This window comes from Ornithodoros turicata, chromosome 1 (assembly GCF_037126465.1).
Source record: "Ornithodoros turicata isolate Travis chromosome 1, ASM3712646v1, whole genome shotgun sequence".
Classification (NCBI taxonomy): Eukaryota; Metazoa; Arthropoda; class Arachnida; order Ixodida; family Argasidae; genus Ornithodoros; species Ornithodoros turicata.
This window is the reverse complement of record NC_088201.1, coordinates 79,382,430-79,409,968: the sequence shown is the minus strand read 5'-3', so window position 1 is coordinate 79,409,968 and position 27,539 is coordinate 79,382,430. Positions and strand designations below refer to the sequence as shown.

The window sequence follows — 27,539 nt, the reverse complement described above, 5'->3', positions numbered from 1 at the left end:
AACGACAACAACTTTACTTAAAGGTGATTTTTTTATTCCGTGTTAGCGCCGCGAAGCAGCTGTGGCTATGAGCGGCGTACAGACGTGGACAGATGGAGAGAGGACAGCAGGAAGGAGTGGGGACAGGGGGGTTAGTGTGCGTCCCAGGCCGACTTCAAGGGGAACTGTGCAGACATTCGTCTGGAAATAAGTCTTCGGAAAACCCCGGGAAAACCTCATCGGTGAGAGGATTCGAACCCGTGTCACCTCCCAGTCTCGGCGTGGAAAGCGATCATCTTAACCACTACGCCACGGGAGCTGGTACTTAGAGAGGATGAATAGGGATTTTCATCGCCAGGGGCGATACTCTACCCCATTGCTGGTGGTGATGTGGGGAATGAAATAATGATCCCCTTCACCATAGGGATCGAAGTCCCATTGTGGTTCAGGTAGCATGCATACGCAAAAGAGCATGTTTCCATACAATGCATCCCTTATGAAAAAAAGAAGAAAATATTGACGGTCTGTAACACTCTGTTGACAAATGTCAATACGAGTATAAAGAAACACGGTAGGTTGTCTATTGCAGTCATGGGCAGTATCGAAGATACATGTATCTTCGATACTATCTTTCGATACACTTTGTGTATCGGTATTAGGTATCGCGTGCCAAAATGAGAATATCGGACTATCAGTATCGAAAATACATTTTTAGTGTATCGTGTATTTTAACGATACTCGATACTAAAAAAAAAAAAGCAAAAAAGTGCTGGCAAAATAGCTGTTCGGTTCCCCAAGCGCACGGGGCTTGCACCTTTTAGCACAGAGCAAAGTCAGAGGCTACCGGGTAGATACTGCAGTAGCAAACCAAAAGCAGCAGAAAAAAGTTTCAGGTTTATTCGTACGTATAGTCAAGTGCTCACAGACCGGTACGCATGAAGAACATCATCTTAAAGAATTGTTTTTTGCTAGGCTGCTTATGGAAGCGATCGTTTCAACGTGCAGCTTCATTAAATTCGTGCGGTCGGATACGTTGAAGCCCTTTCAGAAAGAGTGCGCTAAAAATGCACTATAGGTTACAGAAATAACTGAGAATTTTTTTTACTTCCCTAATCATATTACCAGCTTTATTATACTGGGATTTTAAGTGATGTAAACTTCGCTAATCATAACACCATAGATTGAGAAGTTACCCATCAAAAAGAACTCGTTACGAGTTAAGTTACCGTGTGAAAAATGTAACTAAGTTAGTAACGAAGTTCTTCAGCCTGAAACGTAACTCGCAGTTACGGAGTTACTTAAAGAAGAATGAGTTACTTCCAAGTTACTTCGGACACAAAATAGCACAACACAGGTGCAGCGCGCATTAGGAGTTGAGTTCGACCTTGCGCTGCCTGCAAGGAGTGCAGTGCGCTTAGATCGTTTTCGTTTATGTCCAACAATTGGTACGCTTTGCATCTTACTCCCTGTGGGCGCACAATGGTTCAGCTTCACTTCTGTGGCAGCGGTTCTTACTCCCTCAATAGAATACTGCCATTGATCGAATATCACGTTCTGCGTGGCATAAAATCCCATGAAAGAACCGGAGAGAAAGGAAGAAAATAAGTAGACGTGAGTGAAAAGCGAATTAAAAGTAACTTGGAACTTAGCTTAATTTACTTTGGCAAAGTTACCTGAAAAAAAAAAAACGAGTTCCTGTGAAAGTTACCACGGCACAAAGGTACCGAGTTAGGTTACGAGTTACCAAAAAAAAGGAACTTAGTTACAGTAACGAGTTACTCGAACTCTGCATAACACAAGCTTTATTATATTCAGGATTTCAGTGATGTATCGAAGTATCGACGATACAGTATCGGGTATCTGTATAGAAAATCAATTTCGGTTCTGTATCTTGTATCGGTATCGGAAATAAATTTTTGAGGGTATCGAGTATCGGTATCGAAGATACTTTTTTGTAGTATTTTGTAGCCCTGTATAGAAATTCTATTGACCTCCTATTCCAAATTGGTGTATGTATTGAGAAGTGTCAATAGACATTATGCAATCCCCATTGTCTTTTCACCATAGCTTTGGCGCACTATGACCTTAGTTGTCCGTGCGCCATAAAAACCTGAATAATCAATCAACATTATGCATTAGGGTCTCCATACAAAAAAAGCTAAAAAGCCGTTCCGGCAGCTGCCAATCGCTACACCCTGGCATGGTTTAGCTTGTGTGTGTGTGATGCAACACATGTAAGCTACAGGCTTATATATCGACTCTTACTGTGCTTTATTGCACGTTCCATGATGCAGCGTAGCTGCAGATCAGCTTCATAACATACCCTCTACGGCGAACGGGATGTCCGCGGCAGTAAGACATGTAGCCATTGTTTTGAACCCTGATCGCCATATTTCCTTTTCTGTTTCTCTATCTTCGTTTCGGGCACTGTCTAAGTCTAATTCGACAGTCAAGCGAGGGATTGTTTGGAGTATTAACTCTCAATCAACGTAACGTCTGTGCTTCTTACAATCAAAGTGACGTCTGTGGCACGTACCGGTACGTGCCACAGGAAGACTGGATAACATTTGTCAGAAACAAAGGGCGATCCAGTGTACGATTTCCCTCCCCAAAAATCATGACTGTCTATGTTACACGGAGTCAGGAAGAGTCTACCCGTAGGTGGTTAACTCCGTAATCAACCATTTACAGAGAAAAAAAATCATGTAGCTCTTCGCTGAACATGTCAAACGCTGTCAACAATCATATTTAGCCCCACGACGCAAGCGTGCAAAGAGCATTAATAAGTATGTTGGCATACACATGCAGCTCCCGAATAATATTACTTATTAATTTTGTGTGACAGAATGGCGTAAATGCAGGCTAGCTGGTCGATAAATTCCATGATAGGCAAGTCTGAGCGATGAGCAAGACCCGTAAACAAACACAAACACGAAGGCTCAAACCAGCAAGACGTTTAATTGATAACAACGAACTTCATGAACGTGTAGACGGTGCGAGGGAAGACAGAGAGAGGGGAATAGGGAATTTGAGGACAAAGTGAGTTGAAGGAAGGTCAGAAGAGCCGCTAGAAGGCCGGGTGGACACATACAGACGGCACACTAATACAACTGCCCACATTCTGTATGGCCAACGCTTCTCTCAAGAGACGTTTTCGCCTGTCTGGTTCCCACGCCAGCACCGCTGTCTGGGACCATAGGGGTTGACAATTACTACAGATTCTTAGATGGTCCGACAAATTTGAATCTGGGCTGTTTTTATGCTGGCCCAACCTTTGGTTAACGCATTGAGATGTCTGACCTATGTATACAAAGCCACAAGCTAACCGGATTCTATATACAACATTTTTTGCACAAGGATCAAACTTGATGGTTCTGTGTTCAACATGCCAGACTGCCAGACGTGCCAGACTCTGGTTTCGAAAAATGCGTTAAACGATCTAACCTGAAGTTGTTCCTAAAGAGGAGACGGACCCCCATCTCATTCGATATAGCTTTCAAATTATGTGAAATCTTGTGGTAGAACGGAACTACTGCAGTTTGCTTGTGTTTCTCATCTTCTTCCATTAAACGTTTAGGGCGAGCTTGAAACTGAGCAAGTAGATTGTGCTGTATTAGCTTAAACTCATATCCTGCTCTTTGTAATTTGGCGGTCTGTAGCTTGAGAGCACTGAACACAAAATGCGAGCAAGACTTGGTCAAGGCACTGGTTATCAAGGAATTTATCAAACTATTTTTCACCAATTTAGAATGGCAACTCCTTCTTAGCAGAAGGGGTTTTGTACTTGATGCACCATATTCCCAGCATAACCCACCTTTGAAGTGTAAGGTCAAATCTAAAAACTTCAACTTCCCGTCGGCAGGATGCTCTTCCGTAAATGTTAATTCGGGGGCCGATTCACGAGCCACACGTTGCAGTTCTACCAAGCAGGAGCGGGAACGAGACATAAATATCAGATCATCGACGTATCTAGCCACCAAAACAGTGTCAGGCAAACACAAATTTACAAAAGCATGTAAATGTAAATTTTGTGTGGCTCATATACCCACTGTGTAACGTATGGAATGTGAGATAATAACTACACCGCGTTCGGCAACCTGTGTAAGTTGAGGTAATTATAGTTCGCCAGAAATGCTGCACCTGAGGCACAACACCTTAAACCAAAGTTGGCGGTACTTTTGAAGTGTAATGAATGACTATAGCGATATCCTATTGTACTTCCCGAATATTTTCGTATTCCTGTTCCAAAAGAAACGTTTTGTTTATCCGCTCCGAACAGTAAAGCTGAAAAACACAGCTTTAAATGTGCTATCAACACAGTCGCACTAGTTTTGCAGCTGATCGTATGACGGAAACTAGCTTCGTAGCCAATAATATGCAGTATGTTATACATACCTGTTTGTGTTTCGCAAGTACAAGCTAAAAAGTTAGGAAACGCTCAGAACAACCCAAATTACATTCATAACTATTCAATTACGCTTAGCTTCTGAAAGTTAGTGACATTGAGGCATATTGTCACGTCATGCAGTCTGTCTGATTAAGAAGTAACTAGAACTAACCAAAAGCAATAACAAGAAGAAAATCTGCTTTATCGTTACCTCACTTTTTCTCTGTTTTCCACGCGTTCTATATTATGAAAAGTAGCGGTAGTGGAGAAAGAGTCCGCCGCTACCTAATTTAAAATGTAGCACGATCACTACTCCGAAAAAGTAGCGTAGTAGTACCGAAAAAAGTGAAAAAAATAGCGGTAGTAGCGCCGCTATGAACAACACTGTCTCGAAATGACTTTTTCGGAAAGCTGTCGTAAACTGCCACGCTGATTCTTCGTTATGGGAAGTGCCAGAAACGAACAAAGAGAAACAGAAAAGGAAATGTGTGGTTGCCGAGGTTCAAAATAATGAAGAAATGTCTTACTCCTACGGACCCCCGTTCGCCGTGGAGGATACGTCCTGAAAGTGATCTGCGGCTACGCTGCATTGTGGACCGTGCAATAAAACAAAGTAAGAGTCACTATATACCTGTTGCTTTTGTGTTTTGCACCGCACGTACACACAAGCTCATGCCAGGGAGTAGCGAATGCCACCTACCGGACCCGCTTTTCAGCATTTTTGTATGGAGTCTCTATTGCATAATGTCTACTGACACTTCTCAATACATACACGATGGCCAATTTGGAATAGGGTGTCAATATAATTTGCATGACCCATGTATATACAATAGTGCATACATCGAAATTCAATATCAAGGACATAGAGATTCTATTTACGGAAATCATCCTTACAGAGGCTATCGTTATTGTGAAGGGGCTCATTATTTCATTTCCTGCATCACCACCAGCAATGGGGTAGAGTATCGCCCCTGGCGATGAGACTCGCCATTCATCATCTCGCAATAAAGTTGTTGTTGTTACAGAAGTCCATAAACTGAGAAATGCAATAGGATGTCAATATGGTTCATACACCCAAAATAAAAACTCAGTACGCACCGACCTCCAACGCCTTCGCCGTCTGTTCGCTTAACCAACCTAACCTCACTTCGAAATTTACGAATAACAGCGTAATTCATTGCTAGCGTACGCGCGACTTCCATTTGTCCTCGTTCCTAGGAGTGGGGTCCGATATGAGAATTGTGCTTTTCCGCGGTTTAATCTGTCGGTCGTGGACCTTCGAAGTTTGCGGTGGACTAGGATGCTAGTTCCAAATCTGAGGCCATTCCCGGTTCATTTATTGGATTTCAGCCGTTTTCGAGGTATGTAGACGATGCATCAGATATGCTCTCGTGAGTGACAGGCATTCCCGTTCTTTTGTGTGCTTTTCGCTCTGCTTGCAGGCATCAGCGCTGATAGGGAGATCGCAAGATGCAATGCGGTGAAACTGTTGCTAACCGCTCTCTGTGCAAACGGTATGTTACATATTGACTCCTCCTATTGATGACTCCTTCACACTGACATGCAGTTCTAGCAATGTGTTTTCAAAATTTGCGAGGAAGTGCTGAACCAGACGATTCCCGTGCTGGCCTAGAGCACCAGAGACCTAGAGACCAAGTTTGCTCATATACTGTGGAGAACAAGTTGGCACGGTAGTAGTCATTTTGAACGTCGGTATTCAAAGCCACCGAGACAAGTTTGGTCGTAAGGGGCAACGATAATGCTTGTCTGCCAAGTTTTTGGTAGCAACATCATAACACTACGCGTAGTGTATATCGGATGTGGTTTAGGGCCTACAATAAAGTGACTAGACGAAAGACAAAAAAAAAAAAAAATAGTTGTACACTGTGCGACAAGCCGCGGTGCTACACAGGGCGTTTTTTTTTTTAATCATGTACAGAACTCTTATTAAAAAGCTACGAGCGCCACACTCATTCCGTTTCTGCGCCTGAGCTATAGGGCCAGGCCGATGAACAGGATGACTATTTACCTACAATTCATTAAATAGCCCTTTAATGAGGGAATTTTGGGCAAAAGCGGGATAGCAGAATCGAGGTACTTCACAATGCACGGTGAAAACCATACCATTAAATCCTGAAACTAGCATCGCTGAAACATCCATCGCTGAACTTCGAATTGCAAATGAGCCGAAACGAAAACAGCGCGTTCAGGAGCACATCACCTTTATATTAAACTACTATTTTCGAAGCTATCAGGTACTGTCGTTTCAGTATCAACCCCAGCCTCACTTATTTTGTCTAAAAGAGGTTGAAAAGAGGATGAAATTTCCCGAACTGTCCATCAAAATGTTTGCTGAAAATGGTTCTTCCTGTCGAGAAATACGCACACAAGAAATTTTCCCCCATGAAAGTGCGCAGTTTCTTAACCGCGCGGGGTTGAAATTGCCTTGGGACCTCTCCCCGACGTTCCTCCTTCCTTTCCTGTTCCTCATCTCGCTTGTTCACTACTGGACGGGTGTTCCTGGTGCATCCTTACGCTGAGTTACGCACATATGAGGGACGGCCAATCATCAGCGTTCCATTCCGTGCGCAGTGATGCCGTGGGTCAACAAACAGAAATGAAAAGGAATGCGTTTCGTACTCATTTTAAGCACCGATCTTCACTGTATAAATGAACCGCGTAGAGGTCGCAAAGAACACGCGTTTTCTTGCCGGTCCCTGTCTCTCCCAAATATGCACGGCGAAATCGGGATCATACACATGTAAGTATACGAGAGTTTGATGATCCCAACAGCCGTGTTCACTAGCAGGTACAAGGGCATTTGGTGCAATTTCATAGTCCATATAGTTCCAATATCGCAGGCTACTTACGCACATAGAAAGACATCAAACTTGCAATACCTGTCACGTGTTTGACTGCTTTGCGTTGTAAGGCCGCGGAGAATCGGGTCCAGTTCTCCGTCGTACAGCCTGAACGGGAAGAAGTAGTTTTCCTTGAGGGGAAAGAAGTGCTCCTCTCCGGACTTGTTATTACTAGAATCAGAAACAAAAGTGTAAAGGAAAACGGATGTAAGTGAGGTGAATTTGATGTGACTGCTCATAACAGTACATATGTAACAAATCAAACCAATGACCACTGAAACCAATTGCCGTCTTGGAACGCTACGGCAACTTCATTGTAAATGGTTGCGTAAGCTTCAAACAAACTTTTCTAAACACATTTGAAAGAATGTCCGTGTTCGTGGTTCTATTTTTTATGGGAGACACAAATAGAGCCACATACCAATAAGGCAGGGCCAGAAGCGTATGTGTGTGTGTGTGTGTGAGGGGGGGGGGGGATTGCTTCGCAGCTTAGCTTTGCGACACGATGCAAAACCGCATCAGTACACTTCCACTGCCTCGAGTATTTTCGGCACACGTTATCGCTTATAGTTTGACATGACTCACAACATGAAGAAATCTTGGATAAGAGTATGCCCCACACGATAGGCGGCGGTAGCAAACTCTGTCAGAGGGGTGGCGTCCAACATGGCGTTGTATTCGCTGAATCCACATTGCAGTGGCGTTATTCCGTACTGCGCCATCACTTCAGGACCAAGCACCACAAGCAGCCACTCCGTATACATGACGATTTGAAATTGGGCTGCAATCACCCGGCTGTAAAAGAATGACAAGTGGGAAATTAATCGGTGGGTATGCTGGTGGTTTTGCAGCTTGACATTATGGAAGGAATCAAAAGCAGGGTAACGCACACTTTTTTTTTAATTGTCTAATGTTTCAGAACAGGAGCGATTTTTTTGTTCTGCAGGCACCAGAGAGCAATATAAACAAAGTCACATGACCTCAAGATGCTGTTAATTGTGACATGTTACAAGGGCAAGATGGCGATTTTGCCACGATCGTCCGCTTAACGGTGCTTGCAAAACAGAAAAAAAAAAACAGGATGATTACGGTAGCAGATAATGCGATGTTTGAGCGCAGGTGTTGAGATTGAGTTATACACCACTACGGTACTTTCTTCAGGTAGCACTTTTATCCTAGTTCTTGATGGTCATGAGCGTGTGTTATTGCGCTTATATAGGCAGGAGCCGCAGACCGAGCGTGGCTCAGTACACTGCTCAAGTAGCGCCCTTCTCCTTCTCTTCCTCCTCGATCCCTCTCGACTTTCGCCGTGCACTCCGTCTTCACTTTCCTCCACACGCCCTCTTCACTCTCGTGGTACGCTCCGTAGACGAAAGCGTGCTGGGCGAACGCAATGCATCCTGGACAGGTCCTGGTCGCACGTCACAGCAAACGTCATGGCACACGTGACCTTAAAGATGGCGGCGCCCGTGATTGGCGGGCAAACCATTTGTAAACAATGCGGTTGTTGTTTCTGCGCGACGTTTTGGATGTCTTTCGATCACGGTAATTATTTTTATCCGATAATCTCGCAGTAAAACGTGCGGTTTTGCACATAAGGCCTCGTACTGTTTACGACTTCCAAAGATGTGATGATGGTCGCGCGTTAAGACTGACCGAGCCGGTGCGATGTACTTAAACTAAGGAGAAATGGGCTACCATGTTGCGGAAGAAGCACCGCATGGCTTACGCTGGCAAAATATGTTCATCTGTTGGATTTATGACGACAGAGATATGTCGGTAAGCGGCAAAACGACATGTAAACAAGGTCACCTTACCTCCAAATGACGTTTTCTATGACGTGCGACCAGGACAAGATGGCAGTTTTGCCAAAAGCATCCGCTTGAGGGTAGTTACAACAATGGCGGGTGTGTTTCACCCCTGTGTTTCTTCCTGACGCTCTCCCGTACGTTCATCATTCGCTTCGCTCCTCCTTCGAACTGCCGGTTACAACACCGACACCGCCCGGGAACGGTAGCCTGAGAGCTCCGCTCTAAGACGACGGATGTAGGCGCGTGCACCTCTGTGACAAAAGTCTTTACGACGGTGATGCATTACACGCACCACGTATTTTTGTAACTTTCGTCCAGCGGTCGCTTGTGACAAAATCACCTCCTTGTCCTGGTGCCACATCATAAGCAACATCATTTTGAGGTCGAGCAATTTTGTTTATATTCCGTTTTAGCGTTTGCTGACATATTCGCATCAGCATAAAACCCAAACATGAACGTATTTAGCCAGTTTAAATTATAAGGTGTCTCTCAAGCGACATGGGAGCTATTCCTCTGAAGCATGCATGCCTCGCATTCGGTTGAGTGAGTTTTAGTATCGGTGTTCTTATCACATCAGGGGGAATGGCATGGTGGTACGAGTGCAAGCATATTAGATAAAAGTCATTACCGGTGTCCAAAAACGTTGCAAAACGACGTACATAAAGACTAATCCCGTTATCTACACACGGTTTCGCCGTCGGTTACGGACGTCTCTACTTTTATGGCCACGTGTGTGTCGACGTTTCCAATGACGTATGAGCAGGACCTGTCGAGAATGCAGTGAGTTCACCTGGCACGCTATCGTCTACATATCAATACACTGTACGGCCACCCGCGTCCCTGTGCCATCATACTCTGCAGAACGTCTGGACAGTCTCGGTTTCTGATCGTCTTCGCTGCCGGCTCGATGCACCTCCACGATGGCCTGCTGATCCTTCCATTACATCGATTCAGAGGAAAATAAGAAAAACTGAGCAGACGCCTTACTGCACCGAGACGCTGCGGAAAAAAGAAAAAAAGGCTCTCTTGACCGTGCGAGGGGCTGGATCGGTGGACGCGTAACATCTCGGATATCCCTAAAGCTGTACAGTGCATTGCAATGTACAGAAGGGGGGGGGGGACATGAAAGCTTCTTAAAATACATATGAGAGGTCGTATAGCATATTGCACGGCTTATGCGATTGGTCTTCTGAAGAAACGCGACTTTCACAGTGCATCACCCTTATCTTTTGCCTAAAACCTCCCAACGTTTACGTTCACCCGGCAGCATGCCTGTGTGCTTCAATAGGGCCTTCCGTCTTTACGACACGGCTACGCTGCGCAATATATGACACGGCTGCGCGGATGGGGCGGGTTCCATTGGTTTGCTGGAAGGATTTAGCGCGACAGTTGTGCACGCTAGGGGTAACGAACCCGTTACGCAGTCGTGGTTAGGAAATAGTTAACCTAAGGTTTACGAACCCGTGACGAATACCTTTCGTGTCACTTTTCTTGAGAAGCAGAGAAGAGGCAAGGTCTTAGTACCAGTCTCCGTCGCGCATTAATCACGAACGACGCTACTGATGAATTGCGCTCCCTTTGCATTACTACCAAGGTTGCGACATCTTCCATTCTAGAAGGAGCAATTTTGAACTTCGGTTGTACTTCAATATTACTAAGTGATTTGAAATTGCAGTTTTGGTTCGGTTTCACAGACACCGAATACGGGGGAATGCCGCAAGAGGAACCAGAGCTCTTGGTATGAAAAGACTAGACGAAGTTGAGGTCAAGCAGAATTCCTATTATACGTATTGTTTTTCAACACAGCCACTCCACTGCCAATAAATATAGCCTGCGAGAGGACTTACAAGACATCGACAGGTGTCGGAAGTATACGAAACTATAGGAGAAGGTTCCTGATGCTCGTGCACATTTAGCGCTCAGCGCAGGAGCTGTGATGCGGTCTTCTTTGCAGCATTTCATAGATATTCGAGAGTGCTACGACACTTAACTGTCTTTAATAGCTCACCTGGACACAACTATACATTGACATATGAGGTCATCTACAGGGTGTGTGCAGCAAAACGTGACCCGCATTTTCACATGTAACTCGTTGTCTACTTACCCGAGGAACTTCCGGTGGCGTACGATGGCGTATTTCTGCGTGCGAAAGCTACGAAAAAATCCTGGAAGCCATACTCAGCGTAAAAAAATAAACAGAGCGCGAAAACATCGGCTTCCATGCATTAGAATAGGGCGGTCGTGACAGTGCATGGTTGTGCATGGCGGTCTCAGGAGAGTTATGTGCAGGCACCGCTAGGGGTACTACCGATGAGCATCCATGTGGGACATCGTTTCCATTTCTGCACCGATAACTCCCCTAGCGGTACTTGAATACAACTCTCCTGCGTCCGTTATGTTGCCCTATTCTGATGCACGCAGGCCGAAGTTTTCGTTGCTCTGTTTATTTTTTAAGCTAAGTATGGCTTCTACGATTTTCTGCAGATTTCGCACGCATAAATACGCCATCGTGCGCCACCGGAAGTTCGTTAGTTAGGTAGACAACAAGCTATGTGCCTACACGCGGGTCACGTTTTTCTGCACACACCCCCTATATAAACTGCCATATGCATCGTTGTTCAGGTTGACCTGCCTTTATAATGAAAATAGCAGTTCAGTGCAACTAAACAGGGCACAAAGAAGGGGAGTAGCGATACATCTTATCGTACCGAGCTTCCTGAAACAGGCGTTCGTCATCCCAAGAAGGGTTCAGCCTCTGGAGCGTCCGAGCAACGTCATTGTGACGTCGTAGCCATATCACGTGCAAAGACATCAGCGCAGGTTGCTCGTTCACTCTCACGTCGCCTAAACGGAAAGAACAGTATACATTTGAAACGAAACTTTTATCGTACAAGGGGTGCTGAGAAGGGAAAGATACTCAGGGCAACGCTTCCTTATGATTATTTTCCGTAGACTGGAAAATATAGCTTTGAAATCATAAGCACACACACGACAAAATTCAGAGTAACCTCGTTTCAAGAAACAGAAAAGTACGTTGCAGTAACTCTCTCCACCTTTGCAACATCCAACGACACGACTGTGGATAATTCTTCAAGAGCGTGTAATACAGTGCGTCGCCAGCGGAAGCGTGCTACAGAATCGCCCCATGCTATAGTTTGCAGTTCGTATAGTTTATAATTGCCTTGGTATAGTTAATCCAAGGGAATCTGGAGGTAAGGTTCGGCTTATTTAAGAAGCTCGTTTTCAGTACAAGAGTTCCGTGTACGTAGTTATCGTCAATCTGCGGCCACTTCCAATGGGCGAAGGACCAAAAGCCTCCACGCCAAGCATCCAGAGCTAACCAGGTCAGAACATATCGAAGCGAATCGTAATCACAGGCTGCATACTTCTAGCGGTGCAATGCACAATGCTGGTTGAAAAGGCGAAGTGACAGAAAAAAAGAAAAACCCTGTTGAGTCGTTGATAAGTACATTACATAAACTAGCAGACCTAGCACTGAACCTCGAAGAACATCAGGAAGTAATAAAAAGAAAGAACATAGCCCAATATCGATGGAGGGTAGTATCGCAAAAACTTGACTTAGACAGCTTGTGCAGTAGACATGAGCGATTGATTGAGTCAAAGGCCTTTCCGAAATTGAGAAACGTGGCGACAGCCTTGAGGCGGCCATCGAGACTAAACTGTACAGCGTGTACAAAGCAAGAGAGTCGCATATCACAAGAATGACATTTCCAGGATCCATGTTTACAGAGGCAACAGAAGTTGTTCAGCTCTGGGTGAGAGGAATAGGTTTCAAAGATAGGTTGATTAATTCTTGACGACACGGCTGTCAGCAAAACAAGATAATAGTCAGGCAGAGATGAGATACAACTTGTTCTTTTTTTATATATTTCAGGCATTCAATAAAAAAAATGCCAATACAAACAACTGTCTGCAACGGCTGGTAACGCGTTGTAATGAACTCCATTCGTTCTTTACGGTGACGTATCAACGTTCATTAAGGTTCCGGCTTTTCGGAGTTTTGCATTTTCGGAGAGTGTTTTGTCGAATTTTATGAATCTCAGAAAATTCAGAAAAATCTGTCGATTGTATTTTACAACTGAGATAACATACTCGCAATTCGGACAAAGAGCAACGGCAATGGAAGGATAGCGTCACAAAAAGAATAACCAGCTGCTTCGCAGAAACGCATACCGTTATGCGGCAGAACTTTCGGACGACAACCTCTGTACCACGATCACTTCGCAACAGGGTACCCTGTTTCGTGACTTCAATGTCGGGGTGCCTCTAGACAAGGCATTTCGTTCAAGTGTACAGCCGCCCTTTTTTCGTGGCGGGGGGCAGGCAACCCCTGGTGCGAGGCAATCTTGACATAGAAGGGAGTGAACCCTTTTATTAATTAACCCTTTTATTAATTAACCAGTCATTAGGATATGGTTTTTGCTAGCCGAACTCTCGGTTGCTAATACCCCCAAAAGCGAGGCGTTCTTCGGATAAATCTGAATTGGTTTCGAATTTTACCGGTGTATTTTATTCGGATTATTTCGGATAGCTACGAAAACGAAGACCTACCAGCTCTCACCAACTCCCCATAGAGCCCATAGTATAGCTAAATTCACACAACACTGGGCACACGACCAATGAGAGTGCAGCGACTGCTTCCTCAATCCTCCAATCAGAAGTCTTTCCGTCCGGCTCGCAGCCCGACCGGTTCTGGCTGTTGCTGACGTCTGCTTTCCATACTGGCCTGTACCGGCTACCCCTCACCTCTAAGTCTACTAGCTTTCATGCACGTCGTAAAGTTATTCCGTGATTCCCAAACAACTGTGAAAAGTGTCGTAATGAACAAATTTATTTATACTGACACAATCGGCAGATTGACACATATACATGCACATATGGGCGTACTGAGTCCATTGCGTAGCGCTTCTTAGCACACTGGAACAAAGTTCAAACTTGCAAAACACGCATATCGACACAGCTTATTCCCAGCAACGAACAACTGTCACATACTTGCGCACAATCGCTTCATCATCATGTCCTTGCCTGCTACACGTCAAACATAAAATGCTGCTTCATGAATAGTATGTTCTTGTCACCGCTATGCAGATCTGACGGCGCTCGAACATGTTCATCGAGCCAGAATTCACAACAACACTTCAGTTTGAAATCCGATAGGTTCTTCGTAGACCGATGCTTGTGGCGAGAAACAGTAGAACACGATCAAAGGCACCATAATACACGGATAAAACGGCGATCGGCGAACGCACTTGCCTCCCAACGAAAGACACCGCCAACGCGGCGCCCACCCCACAGTTCAGATTTCAAATGAAACCGCCGAAGGAGAACGCAGCACGCAGGCGAGGAAGCGCGAAGTGCCGTTTTCAAATTCTCGCAACCAATCCGGACACGCTTGTGGCGTCCGACCAATAGAGAGGCACGGATTGCTCCGTGCGCAGTAACACGCATTTCGATACAGATTTTGCGAGAACTGTGGGGGGGCTGGACCTACCTTCGTGCATTGTGCCAAACGCGCTTAAGTGCAGTAGGTTCATAAAGACATCGTTGACGGTAATGTTTTGGATCAACTTTTCTCTCTCTCTTTTTTTTTTGAGATGGTACTTCTATTTCTTAATGTATTGTGAAATTGTTGAATTTGTTACTGTGGTAGTTTCGCAATTATAGCGTACCTGAAGTACATTCCGGCGATCACGTGGTGGCGGCACGTGACACGCCACGTGGCCCTGCAACGCCACGGCCGCGCTTACACAGTGATGGCCCTCTAAAGCTGTCACTTTGAAATGTGTTTACCCTACATAGGATGAAAACGCTTGAAAACAACATTGTCATTGTATCAACCCACCGGCTAAGAAGCATTTGTTTACTTGTCCGCTGGAACGCGTACATCTGTCCATCAAAGGATCAGTGGCCCCCGGAAGCAGCTCGCGGTTATTCACAAGCTGGAATGCAAGGAGTCCTGTGGAAAGAAAGAAACAAACACAGCAAGCATAATTAATAAGGTAGACCATATTAACGTCATAGAAGAAATGACATCGAGGATTGCTCGAAACGTTGCTTAAGTAATCGAGTAGTCCATCAACAACGACCATTCAATATATTTTTGGCTCCACGCCGTCTTTCGCTGCGCAAGTCAATTAAAAAAAAAAAAAAAAAACTCCCCGAAAAATCGGCTTTGTGCGGAGCAGCATGACCTTGGAGGCCGACTTGCTGTTGTGACGTAAGTAGACCGTGTGACGTAGGACCAGCGAAGTCCGCATCCGTGAGCAAGCCACCCGATCGGCATTTCCATTGTGTTTGTTCCACGGCACGGAGTAACGTCATCCTCACTTCTTTTACGGCCATTAAGGAGGGGTTGAGGGTCTCTACAGCCTGTTCGTATCAAAGGCGTTTGCCGGGGTTTACGGATCAGCTGAGATTGTTGTTCTTGAATGTGCTGCATTTGTTCTACGACCTGCCGCTGCCAAAAAAGTAAAAATATGGCGGTGCTTTCTTCGTTTATAGAGGTCCGCGTTTTTAATAATTAATAATTAGTTAATAGAAATGTAAAACTAATGCTATTCAATTAATTACAAGAAATTCTGATATTGTAATTGTGGTGTATGGTGATGCACAAGACTGGGAGGTACAATGATGGAATGCCGCCACCGGTTGGTCTCAGGGGTTTCCCTGCGACTTCAAGCAGGTTACCCCTCGAGTCCGCCCATGGCACGTACAAATTTCATCTCTCCTACGAGTTCATGCGATGTCCCTATCTGCCGTATCCATGGATACGCCCGTTTGGTGGAGGCAACGTCATCTTTGAAAAGGAGGCGTTGCTTTTTTTTTTTTTCTCTCTCTTTCTTTCTTGTCGGTCTTTTTCTCCTGCCAGCCTTATTGCTTCCCAGACCGTGACTCAAGTGTTGCGTTACAGTTCGTTGGGGACCGCGAAGTGACGGGTATTTGCTGTCCTGCGTAGCTTCATCGCTGGTTTGAGTGTTGTCCTGTGGTGGTGGTGGGGGGGGGGGGGGGTGCGTTTGTTTGATCGTCCGCTCGTCACCACCCGAAACTCTGGGAAACGCTGCCTACGTTAAGAGGTTGCCAAACACAGCCGTGTTTTGAGCGGCCGTAGCAAGAGAGAAAAAGCCACAATAAGCCTATGCATTGCAGCCAACTTTTGTCTTACACAATTACGAGGTTTACGAGGTTAGTTAGCCAAAATTAATTAGGACAACGCCCCAGAAAGGTTTGCTAGTAGAGCCATAAGGTGACCCACTTGGCCTAGAATATGTTGTGCTTTGTTGTAATATAAAATAAAGATATTTTCTACCCATAGTTAGCACGGACACTCGTATGCATAAAGGCAGCGTCTATCACAAAGATAGCGCGCAGATTCGTGCAGCGATAAAAAATCCCCGTCTTGCGTAGCGTTACCGAGGCTACATATTAATGTCGCACACCCTTGAAGCAGAACTTCACCGCGTAAAGTACGACCCGCATAGGGCATCATTTCAAAACCGCCAGCGCGTAAAACGCACCTGCGGCAACACGTGGGCCAAATGGCATGGATGGAGCGCGCGGCGTGAAACGGAGATTTTTAGAATCACGCAGTGTTGCCAGCAGGTGGCCAGTATGCAATAATAATACACACACAATCGAAAGACAAGGGCCTCAATTTTTTCGTCCTTGTACAGTTTGAAAAGCTTTGTTGAGAGGCCTGCCACGACAACCACAGAGCACGTGGATACAGCGTTGAAACCAACGCACAACCGTTTCCAATCGGTGTGGAACTGGGAACTCCATGCAGAGCAGTTCTCGCTGGCGCGCACGAGCGCGCTTCCCGGTTCTCCGTGCGAAAATTTTGTTCCGAGCGTACTGTGGTGCGTTTTTCACGCTGAATTACGCCGCAAAGCAGGTGAAAACGCTAGAGCTCTGCGCGGATGAGGTTTTTGGCGTCCGCATCCGACCCGCATCCGCTCACACGTTATACGCATCCGATCCGCATCCGCAGCATACACAACAGTTTACATCCGCATCCGAACCGCTGAGCAAAACGCACCATCCGCATCCGATCCGCAAAATCCGCACGTTTCGAAGGACGCGTAGAGGCCACCGGAAGCATGTTGGTATAATTTCGGATGCCTCCATGCTGTCACGGAAGGACTCACGACGACAAGCAAAGGTAAACAAACGCGATATGGAGAGACCTCTGGAACGTGTGGAACGCTACCTCGCCGGTACTCGCGTGGTTCGAGACGCCAGAATGCCTCCTCTCCCGACTTGGCCGTGCATGGCCAAAGTTGAACCCGAGCATGCGCTCGCTGTCTGCGCGCAATGCAAATAAATTGCTGATGGAAAAATTACAGCACGCGGTATATAAGCATCCGATCCGCTGCTTTTGCATCCGCATCCGAACCGCATCCGACCTCGAGCCAGCCGCATCCGATCCGCACACCGCAGAAAGTGCTCAATTTTCATCCGAATCCGCAAGTATCTTGCGGGTATCCGCGGATATCCGCTTCCATCCGGGGATGGTGCAGGGCTCTAGAAACCGCCTGTACGCAGCTATTCGGTTACGGGTGTAAGAGGTGTAATATTGTTCTTCTACCGTTCGTAATTTTATTTACAAATTCTTGTTGAATACTTCTCCCTCGTAACGGCTGCTAGAAGCACCGCCATCCAGATACCTCTATCCGTTGTTACGTCATTTGTTGAATTGTAGAACCCAATCAGACGCCTACGCGGAGTACACATCATCTCGTCATCTGCCCTAGGTCGGTGAGCTGTCTAGAAGCAGCGAGAAAAAGTGGCGCTCTTACGCGATTGATTGATTGATTGATTATGTGTTTAATGGCACGCGAGTTGGTAGGATATGGTCGAAAATGTTGAACAGAAAATGTGGGATCCTACAATATACTTCTGCTTGTCATTCGCCTGACATGGATTGTTTTCTACGACGTGGTGTTTAGTGCCTGCTCTAAGTGTCAGACCGTCCAGTGCAATTCACTTTCTTTCTGACTCTGACGACGACATCACGCACCGTAGGCATTTTGTCCACAAAGCGGTCGGGATCCCAAACAGTCTTTCTACCATAAAGCTTAAATACGAAGACAACAAGAAATGCAGAAATGCGTGCGCACTTTGAAAATCAGTGGCGGACCGACCGACTGCGGAACCTAGCCGAGGTAACCGTGATCGCATGTGTTGGATACGGATGGATACGGATTACGGATTCATCTATGCAAAAGGTGTCACATCCAACACGTTAAAACTGCCGTTTGGTACCGACACAGTCGGCAGCCAAATGTTTGTTACCGTGGCAACAGGCGCGTGCGCGGTCGGCGGACGAGGAAAGGTAAGCGGGGCACCCGATTGCACTCGACTTTCAGTACATTGTGCTGCTTGGGTCTGTTTTAAGGGTGCAAGTCATGTCTTGGACGTACCCTTTGTGCAACACTTCGTACACTAACACAGGTGAATTTGATGATATTGCGATACAGTCTCCCATACAACATACCCTGCGCGTTTACGAGATAACGAAAAACGTTTACCATTTTCATAAAGCCGCACGCTGTCCATCACTCTCTGGGAGCTGCCGTAAATCTGTGATGCGTCCATGTAAGAGCTCACCACGACCTGCTGCTCTCTAGGCCCTATACATATGATGAAAAAATGTCAATCGTAAAATGCACAAGCGTGTACAAAGCGTTAAGGTCGGAGTGTGGCATGTTCGCAGTAGATAACTAGCGACGACGACTAAGAACTAATAGGGAAATAAACTAGATCTAGATGCCCTCTGTGCGTGAAAAGGCAGGCGACTAACGCACGTAATGTGGGAACATTCGTACTTTGTTACCATGCGCTCAGGATGCTTTTAATTACAAACACACAAGACTGCATATGCACAATCGGCAATAACTGCGTGCGTTTTACACACATATTTACATACAGACTGCCTCATTGCCTCAATAAATTTAACGTCAGTCCTATCATTTCCAACAGTTCACTGACACCGATGTTTTCCATTGCTTCATTTTTTTGCACGTTCTATTTGTTAGGGAAATATAATGCGCCATGTTCCCATGCTTTCTAGTCGTCTGTAGTACCCGTCGTATGCGTGCGCACGTGCGCCTTGAGCAACCTTTAACCCTTTAACTGGCGCAAATAGAACGCACGGTCAAATATTTTTTTTTAAAATGCGTTTATGAAGCTTCAAGAAGGCATAAAAGTGTAAAACTGGAAACGCCAGGTCGCTGTAACACTCCTAGGAATTTCCACAAATTTGTGGAAATTGTGAAAATTTATACAAATCGGATGTCAGTGAGCTTAATCGGTTCCAAGTACGCTGATAGACTGGTAATCAATGCCACCAACCCTTGGAAACAGCTAATAACAACATGGAGCATCCACCAAAGCTATGTAATTCTCACTCACTGCATTACCCCTGAACGGGCACCTCGACAATTTTGTAGAGTTTGGAAATGCGTGTTAGCAGAGAGCCCAATAAAACAAGAGAGATGATTTTTTTTGCTGTACGTGCTACAAGGGCCATATTATTACCAAAAAAGTTTGGATGCATTGCCTGGTCTCTGTCTGCGGAAATGTCCTGCACAAAGACGCTCTTTCTCCAAAGCGCCGTAACTTTTGGCGCGCGATCGTCGTCTTTCTTTTTAGATGCCACCCGAGACACCTATCGTCACGATACTTAGTCAAACAACAGAACATTATTTCAGAAGTAAAACGTAGGTGTCGGCACTCAATCAATCGCTTCAACTTCAATCGCTCTCCTCCTCAGAGAACGCCGGTTTTGAACATGCTCAACAAAATTTTTGTGGGAGCCTTCGCTTTGCAAGATTAAGGTAAATGTATACAATTCGTGATGCATTAGCGAAAGAACGTTACTTAGCGATGCCGCATAGAGTCGTGGGCACCCAACAGCAGCAGCAGCGACTCTATTGCGATTATGATGACAGAGGTCCTACTCTACCCTGTTGATCGGGTTAGTTTGGTGAAAATATAATCATAAGCCCACCCCATATCTCCACTCACACATGCTAAACACACTCTCCAAAAATGGAACTTCACCTGATATGACACGTACACGACCAAGCCACCAAGCGTTACGGAGAGCGATACCGTTATCTCGTCAGATATTTTGCTTTCTTTCTCTCTCTCTTTTTTTTTAATGAGTGTCTTTCGGTGGCAATTCGGATTGATGTTAAATGTCACAAAAAGACGCATGCCCCGATTTGCGCTCGGATCACAAGAGGTAACTGTATCGTTTGGCGCAATGGTTGGCGCAGAGCGAGCTGTGCAGTATTTAGAGTGACTGGCTGGGCTTGTGCGCGATACACGTCGATGCGCATTGTGCCCGGTCCCTTTAATTTAAAAATCGATTTTTTTGTGTGTCTGCACGTTATTGCACGGATTATTGCATAACGATTATTGCCTGTGTACAGAATGTTTTTTTTTCTTCCTTGCAATATATTCAATATCCATGTCTGGCAGAAAAAGTGCATGTATGAATGCAATGAATGCAAGAAATTTGAGACGATAAGGAAAGCACGCAAGACTATACACGAATGCAATTAAGATACGCTACAATAAAGGAAAGAAAAGTAACGATGAAAGATGGAAGTCACTGAAAAGGTTAGCCAGCTGTAGGACTCGAACCCACATCTTCTGGATTACCGGTCCAGGGCTCAACCAATAGACCTCTACCTGTTTGTAAACAAATGACGTCATAATGTTCGACAGCGCCAGGAGTTTGGTAGGGTTGAACTACGTTCAAAGCTAGTGGCGAACAAGGTCGCGCCTGAAAGCCACGGTCTAGAGGGGATTACAATTGCTCATTCGTGGAACCCAGCTTTTCCCTTCCGATCTGTTTTGGTTTCGGTCTGTCTACCAACGTCATGATGACGTTTGTCGGGTAGAGGTCTATTGAGCTAAGCTAACACACCTCCCCAGCGACTTTCAAGGGCGCATCATCTGAAGGGACAAGTTAAACACGAGATAAACTGATGTTCTGAGGCTGGAACAACACACAAGGGACAGATACAAACAAAGCCTCAAATTGCCTAAGAAATCAACGATGAAAGATGAAAGTCACTGAAAAGGTTAGCCAGCTGTAGGGATCGAACCCACATAGTAGAGCCCTGGACCGGCAATCCAGTAGATGTGGGTTCGATCCCTACAGCTGGCTAACCTTTTCAGTGACTTTCATCTTTCATCGTTGATAAGTTAAACACTCTCTCTCTCTCTCTCTCTCACTCATCCCCCTTTCACTCTTACATTTTATGTATGTGTCGTTTATATGTTGCTCCAGCCTCAGAACATCAGTTCTCTCATGGAAAAGTAACTTTTGCTTTTCACTAATGCTTCGCATGGGAAGGGGCTTTTGCGCTGAGGTTATAGTGAGAGCAGGCAGCGGACATTTAATACCGTCATCAGAAATTGCAGGAAAAGAGTGTAAAACATTCCTTCCGCTAACGACGAAGACATGCCCGACTATAGTAGTCTTCAACTTGAGAAGGAAAATAAATCTAGTCAGCTCTCAAACATAACAGCGCAGCAGATAGGACGGCTGGGCAGAGAAGGTTCACGCTCTCTCCTTCGCCAAATAATGTTATCCATCATACTCACCCTACATTCGTATTGGCTGTTAAGACTGGCCGCATGACACTCCCTGCCAATCTCTGTGAAGTCGGCCCAGGAGGCATGCCCCCCTTGCGATAGTCATGACGTTGTCCGCCTAAGCACGGCCGGCTACGGCAAGCAGTTACATAATCACACCACCACCGCCCTCTGAATCCCCTACTCATGGCGCATGGTGGCGCTGCAGTATTTCTCCTGGCGCGCTGTTGCGCCTCCTTATCTCCAACGGCGTATCTAGTTGACGGACTAGATTTCTTGTCCTTCTTAAGTTGAGCACGACTATAGATGCCCGCCGCGGTGTTATGCAGGTTTCACACTACCGTATTTGTCGTTCGTTTGCTTAAAAAATAGAACCTGACCGCAATACAACCCCATAGGCTCCAATGGGTCCGTTCTGGCTCCGGTGAAAACACGGTCTAGGAACATGTTCGTGTGAAGTAGACCTTCAAGTGTAATGGGCCATTTCAAAAAGTCCCAGGGAGCAGCGCGCGCCCTGGCAGGGCGTGCCGAGAAATGCTTTGCAAAACCAGAGCGATTTGGTATCGTCTCCAATCGTCGTCGTCGTCGTCGTCGTACTGGTGTATGCACCAACGCTGTCGCTTTGCACAGCATTTCCCGGCATGCCCTGCCGGGGCGTGCGCTGCTCCCTGGAACTTTTGCAAATGGCCTATTGGAGAACACGCGAAAAGCATTGCCATTATCTACTGGAAGGCACTGGAAAATAAGAAGAGACGTCGTTCGTCTTACCTATGACGCAGCGACTGCATGGTTGCGAGCGAGTGATGGGCAAGCAAGTCGTACCGAATTGGCGATAAAATGGGTCATCCTCCGGGACAGGAATTGGGAAGCATTGCGAGAAGTTCTGCGTCTCCACCAAGCAGCAATCCAATGCTACCTGAGGATCTGAAAATTTGCGGTTTACGGGAATCGAGAGAATGTGAGTAAAATGAGACCAGCCATTTTTTTTTTAAATAAATACATATGCATGCACAGAAATAAACAAACAAAATCTCCAGAAGCCATATGTCTATGTAAAGCTTGTCTATTTCTAAAGCGCGCCCGTATCCCAGCTGTGCACGACCGTTTTTCCCATTTTGCGACTCGTCGTCCCAGCGCAGGGATGTCACAGGTTTTCATCTTACGCTTGTTTTTCTATATATGCACTTTCTGACTTTGCGCTGCGGCCTCCACAGGTGTTGCTGACATGGAACACTGATGTCTCGCCGAGGCACACTGTCCGTGCAGACAAAAGAGTGCGTCCCAGCACTGTGCCAGAATGTGCCAAAGAATGTATATCCGAGAAAGTAAAATAGTTATAGATCCGGAGTCGCCCATATAGATTTGTAGCTACTAATACCAGCTAGTAGTACCATTTTTTAAAAAGGGTGTTTCACCTAACGCGATAGAAAATTGTATTAAAATTATGTTTGTCTGAACATCATGGGGTCATAGTTATTTATCTCGAGGGAGATTTCACCATTAATATCTGACCACTTTAATCAGATGAAGTTCGGGAGAGATAGAATTTTCCCAACTGGGGTTCGAAATTTGCTTGGTCAATCTGACGTTTTCTTGGCCGAAACAGAAAGCCTACGCCAGATTTACACCATTACATTGCAAAATATATTTCCTACTACTTTGCGAGCCGCGCAAATTACCGGACGCGCTCAATCTCCGAACGAAGCGATGCGAGGAGGACCTTTCACTTTTCCTTTTCCAAGCTTCTGAACCAACTGTGAACAACAAACCTGTGACCAAAAAATATGTGACCTGCTGTAGCAAATGTGAGCGACTGGAAGCTATTGTGGTGAACTGTATGGTGAACCGAAGGTGACCTCCAGATGGCACAGCCACCGAACTTTGCGCTAAACGGATCATTGCTATGTGTCGTGTGTCTTGTTGGTGTGTCCCGTTTTGTCGTTTTTCCCTGTCGTTTCCTTTTTTTTCTCGCTCTGTGCAACTTGCCGGCCGTCTCGGCAGGCAGACCGCCCTCTCTTTCTTAAGGTAAGTTCGATTAGGCCTGCACTGCCTGAACCAGGTCCGGTGGTGCTGCACTCGCCCGTTCGCTTCGCCAGTGCAGCCGAGCGCTCCCTGCACCATCTTGTTCGTTTCAAACCAGTGCACACCAAGTGTAGCCCTAGTGTAAGGAAATTCTGCACTCCCACAGGGGTCAGCTCAACGGTAGTGCAGAGTAATGGCGGCAATGGCAGCAGACGACACAAGGCAAATAATAGTTAATGTAAATTCTCGAACGTATCCCGAGAGAGCCGGAAGAAACGTTTAAATTCGAAGTCGAAATAACAATTCACTGCAGTTTCGGTGTACATTGGTACACGGTTCCTGTCAGTTCGCAGAAGATTCAACGCTATCACGGTTACCAGGTCGTCGAATTCTTCGTCCTCGATGTCAGAATCCAGAAGTTCCATGGCTGTTTGCACAATTATTGGAGAGTTCATTGTGTTCGAAATTAAAAAGCAGCAATGCACATGTGAATGAAATGTCACACGCGTTCTTACAATCCGTAGCGGTGTTAAGACTCGCGGAGAGCAGAAGGCCTGCACTAGCGCTGCACTTCGATATTCGTTTCGCGGCGGCACTAGTGTAGTTTTGATTTTGATTGCGTGTTAGCGCCGCGAAGCAACTGTGGCTATGAGCGGCGTACAGATGTGGACAGACGGAGAGAGGACAGCAGGAAGGAGTGGGGGACAGGGGGATTAGTATGCGTCCTGGGCCGACTTCAGGGGGAACTGTGCCGACATTCGTCTGGAAAGTCTTCGGAAAACCCAGGGAAAACCTCAGACAGCACAGCCGGCGGTAGGAACCTATGCTAGTGTTGCACCGTTGAACTGGAGCTGGCCTAGTGCTGCGCTAGTTCAGAACTGCCGCTGCACCGCCCGGAACTGGTTCAGGGAGTGCAAGTCTAATCGAACAGGCCTATAGTTTTTTTTCTTTCTGTCGATAAACGATAACCCGCCCCTGCCCCCCTGCTTTATAACGGCAGCATGTTTACAACGCAGTTATGTGAAAGAAGAGCGACAGGGAAACAGGAATGGGCGCGTGAGCGTTGTTCTTCCGCCCCATCGTGGAGCAACTTGACGGAGAACTAAGCTCCGTCGACAACATCATCATCGCCTCATCGTCATCATTTATAGTTGTTGTTGTCGCGCGTCTCGAAACGAGCGTTTTCGCATTTTCTTGTTCGCCTATCACCATTGTAGTAGTGAATGTCTTCTGCAATAGAATGGGGTGAATGCGGCATGTGCTCTCTCTTTCTGAAAAAAAGAAAAAAAAAAAAAAGAATACGAGGTAGACATGGCAAATTTCGGAGTTCAGTTGGGAAAATTAAATTTCTCCGAATTAACTTCGATAAATTCTATAAATTTGGGCGGCACGATTTGAATTTGAATGATTTGGGCGGCAGGGCGTTGTCTTTTCGAAACTTTTTTCTCTGCCGTCCTGTCATGTAGGATGGTAAACTTAAGTAAATAAAAAATGAAATAAAACTGATAAATATATTAGAGAGAGATAAATATATGTGGCCCCACAGTGTATTTCCAACACACTAGTGTGTTACATGTACATGTTACAGTGTTACACATTTACAGTGTTACACACATGTTACACATTTCCAGAACGCTATGTAAGTATGCAGTACGGAGTTTGTATTCACCAGTTTGTATTCACGTATAATGATGATGATGATGATTAGAGTTGTTATGGCGCAGCGACTACAAAGGTCATAATGTGCCAAACAATTCACGTATAAGCATAGTGTGTAGGAGTGATGTAGACCTACCTGATGAGGTAATTTCTGAACTTTACTTACTTAGTGAATCAGTGTAACTCTTTCGTTAGAGATTGCGAGTGGACTCACTGACTGGATTTGCTTCCTGCGGTGCGATGACTAGATCATGATCGACGATTTGACCAAACTGCATCACGAGATGGGTTATTTCGGGTGATGGCACATTCCTGTTTGCGTGCACCGTGAACGAGATCCTACGTGCATTTGGAAGAGGATTGCCAGACTTGGCGACTCTGGGTTCTCGAATACCTGAAACGGACATGCGAGTGTATGTATGTACAAGGCGTACTGTATAGGAGTACAGCTACACGTACAAGGTGCATAGCGGGCTGCCATTTAAGGGAAACCCACCAGTGTGTCGATACAGTTCTCTGTCGAAAAGAGAGCATGACATGCTTTTTTGAACGTAAACCCGTCTGGGTGAATCGGTTGATAGCGTGTTCACCTACTGAACCCAAGGATGTGGGATCGAATCTGGCCTAGGACGGCAGCAATTTTGTTGCGCTCTGACGAAGCGTACAGTTCCGGAGTGTCTGCTGCATATGTGTGGATGCTACATATCACGTCAGTCAGCACTGTAGCGTACCGTGGTATGATGATGATGATAATTGGAGGTTTTTGGCGCAAAAGCGTACCGTGGTATGAGACCCTCATTATAAAAGTTTGTTTGATAATACTCTCACTGGCTTTTATTTATTTTTTCTTTGTACGGCAGCAGCGCTCCGTTAGTAGTGTTCTCGTGCTTTGTACTGTTATGCGAATAATACATCTATTCTTTTCTTTTTTTCTGTACTCCCGTAAAAATAGCGACTATGATGTATGAAAGACTCTGGCTTAGTTTCAGCCAGACGGGCAGTTTTAATAAGGTCTCATAGCTTTCGCAAGTAATGACAATCAAAAAGGGTGAGCCTTATTCTGTTGTACCAAACAGCTCCATAAGCATTATGGTGGCATGAGGCCGACAATAACAGGCCCACGTCAACGGCAGTTACTCGTTTAGTCTTACCATCAGCGTACTCTGACGGAAGCAGCCGTCGCATGCAGGTGAATGTCTTTCCCCTACCGGGATCATGGAGATTATTGCAGGAGCCATCTGGCGTCCTGTATGGATAATTGGGATTGCACGTGAAATTTACGTCGCAGTACTTTTCACGTAGCCCTTGCAGAAAGGGTGGCAGGCTCATCTGACGAAACGTGGAAGGAGACTGGGAAGCTCTGAGAGAAAAGAGAGAGATAGAAAAAAAAAACATTCAGATTAAGCTTGCATACTTCTACTTCACATTACACGTTATTAGCTATGGTTCAACATGGTAAAGCACATTCGGCCGCACATTCACACCGCAGTTGCAATAAAACCCCGGCGATAATTCTAAGGAAAGAAATAGAGTTATTTCGGTATTCTTACCCTCCAGCAACCAGTGCCACTGCCACTTCTTCAAAGACCTTGGCCATGTTCGCTACTTCGGTGGATTCAGGCGTAGCTACCCTGAGCACTGCACTTGGCGGAGGGCTCACTCTGTTCAGGCTCTGTGCTGATGTTGCAAAGAGAAAGAAAGGTTTGCGTGAGTCGAGGTGGTCCTCAGTGCTGAAGATATTAGGGTATTTAACAAACGGTAAGTTGTATACTGGAGATGCAGAAAATAGTTAAATGGATCACAGGTGTTGCTTCTTGGTCTTGGTAAAGCGGTAAAGAGCGACTGCAGAACCTGACTAATAGACTGTGTTTTTCTGTGTGTGTACATAAACTAATTTACCGCCGGTGAGCAGTAAGCAGCAGAGGTAATATAACAGTGTGTATAACGGCTGCAACAAGCACACTTCAAGCGTGCGTCATGTGTGTATAAGCAGCGAATTTCAGCTGCAGCTGAAAATTTAAAAAGAATGTCTTCAACTCAAAATGAAAAAAAAAATCATTTTTGATGTTATGGGTTGTATATTCTTCCATACATTCGTATGTAGGACAGGTACGCAGCATTACCGTCGCTGTGCCAACATCTGGCGTTGCAGTCCTGAAGGGAATAGTCAGCTCTTCACAACAACCACCC

At 45.7% G+C, this 27,539-nt stretch overlaps 1 protein-coding gene across 1 annotated transcript in view; it reads right to left on the bottom strand.

Annotated features, from left to right (window-relative positions):
• The window catches only part of LOC135401371 (peroxidase-like), a 64,541-nt gene that overhangs the window by 13,379 nt on the left and 23,623 nt on the right, over positions 1-27,539 (bottom strand). The window contains exons 4-12 of the mRNA XM_064633749.1: positions 26,900-27,026; positions 26,501-26,709; positions 25,564-25,743; positions 22,437-22,592; positions 18,587-18,688; positions 14,902-15,015; positions 11,747-11,882; positions 7,813-8,022; positions 7,267-7,398 (exon numbers count right to left, since the gene is read on the bottom strand). Coding sequence (XP_064489819.1) covers positions 7,267-7,398; positions 7,813-8,022; positions 11,747-11,882; positions 14,902-15,015; positions 18,587-18,688; positions 22,437-22,592; positions 25,564-25,743; positions 26,501-26,709; positions 26,900-27,026 — 1,366 coding nt within the window. The remainder of the gene's footprint in view (positions 1-7,266; positions 7,399-7,812; positions 8,023-11,746; positions 11,883-14,901; positions 15,016-18,586; positions 18,689-22,436; positions 22,593-25,563; positions 25,744-26,500; positions 26,710-26,899; positions 27,027-27,539) is intronic.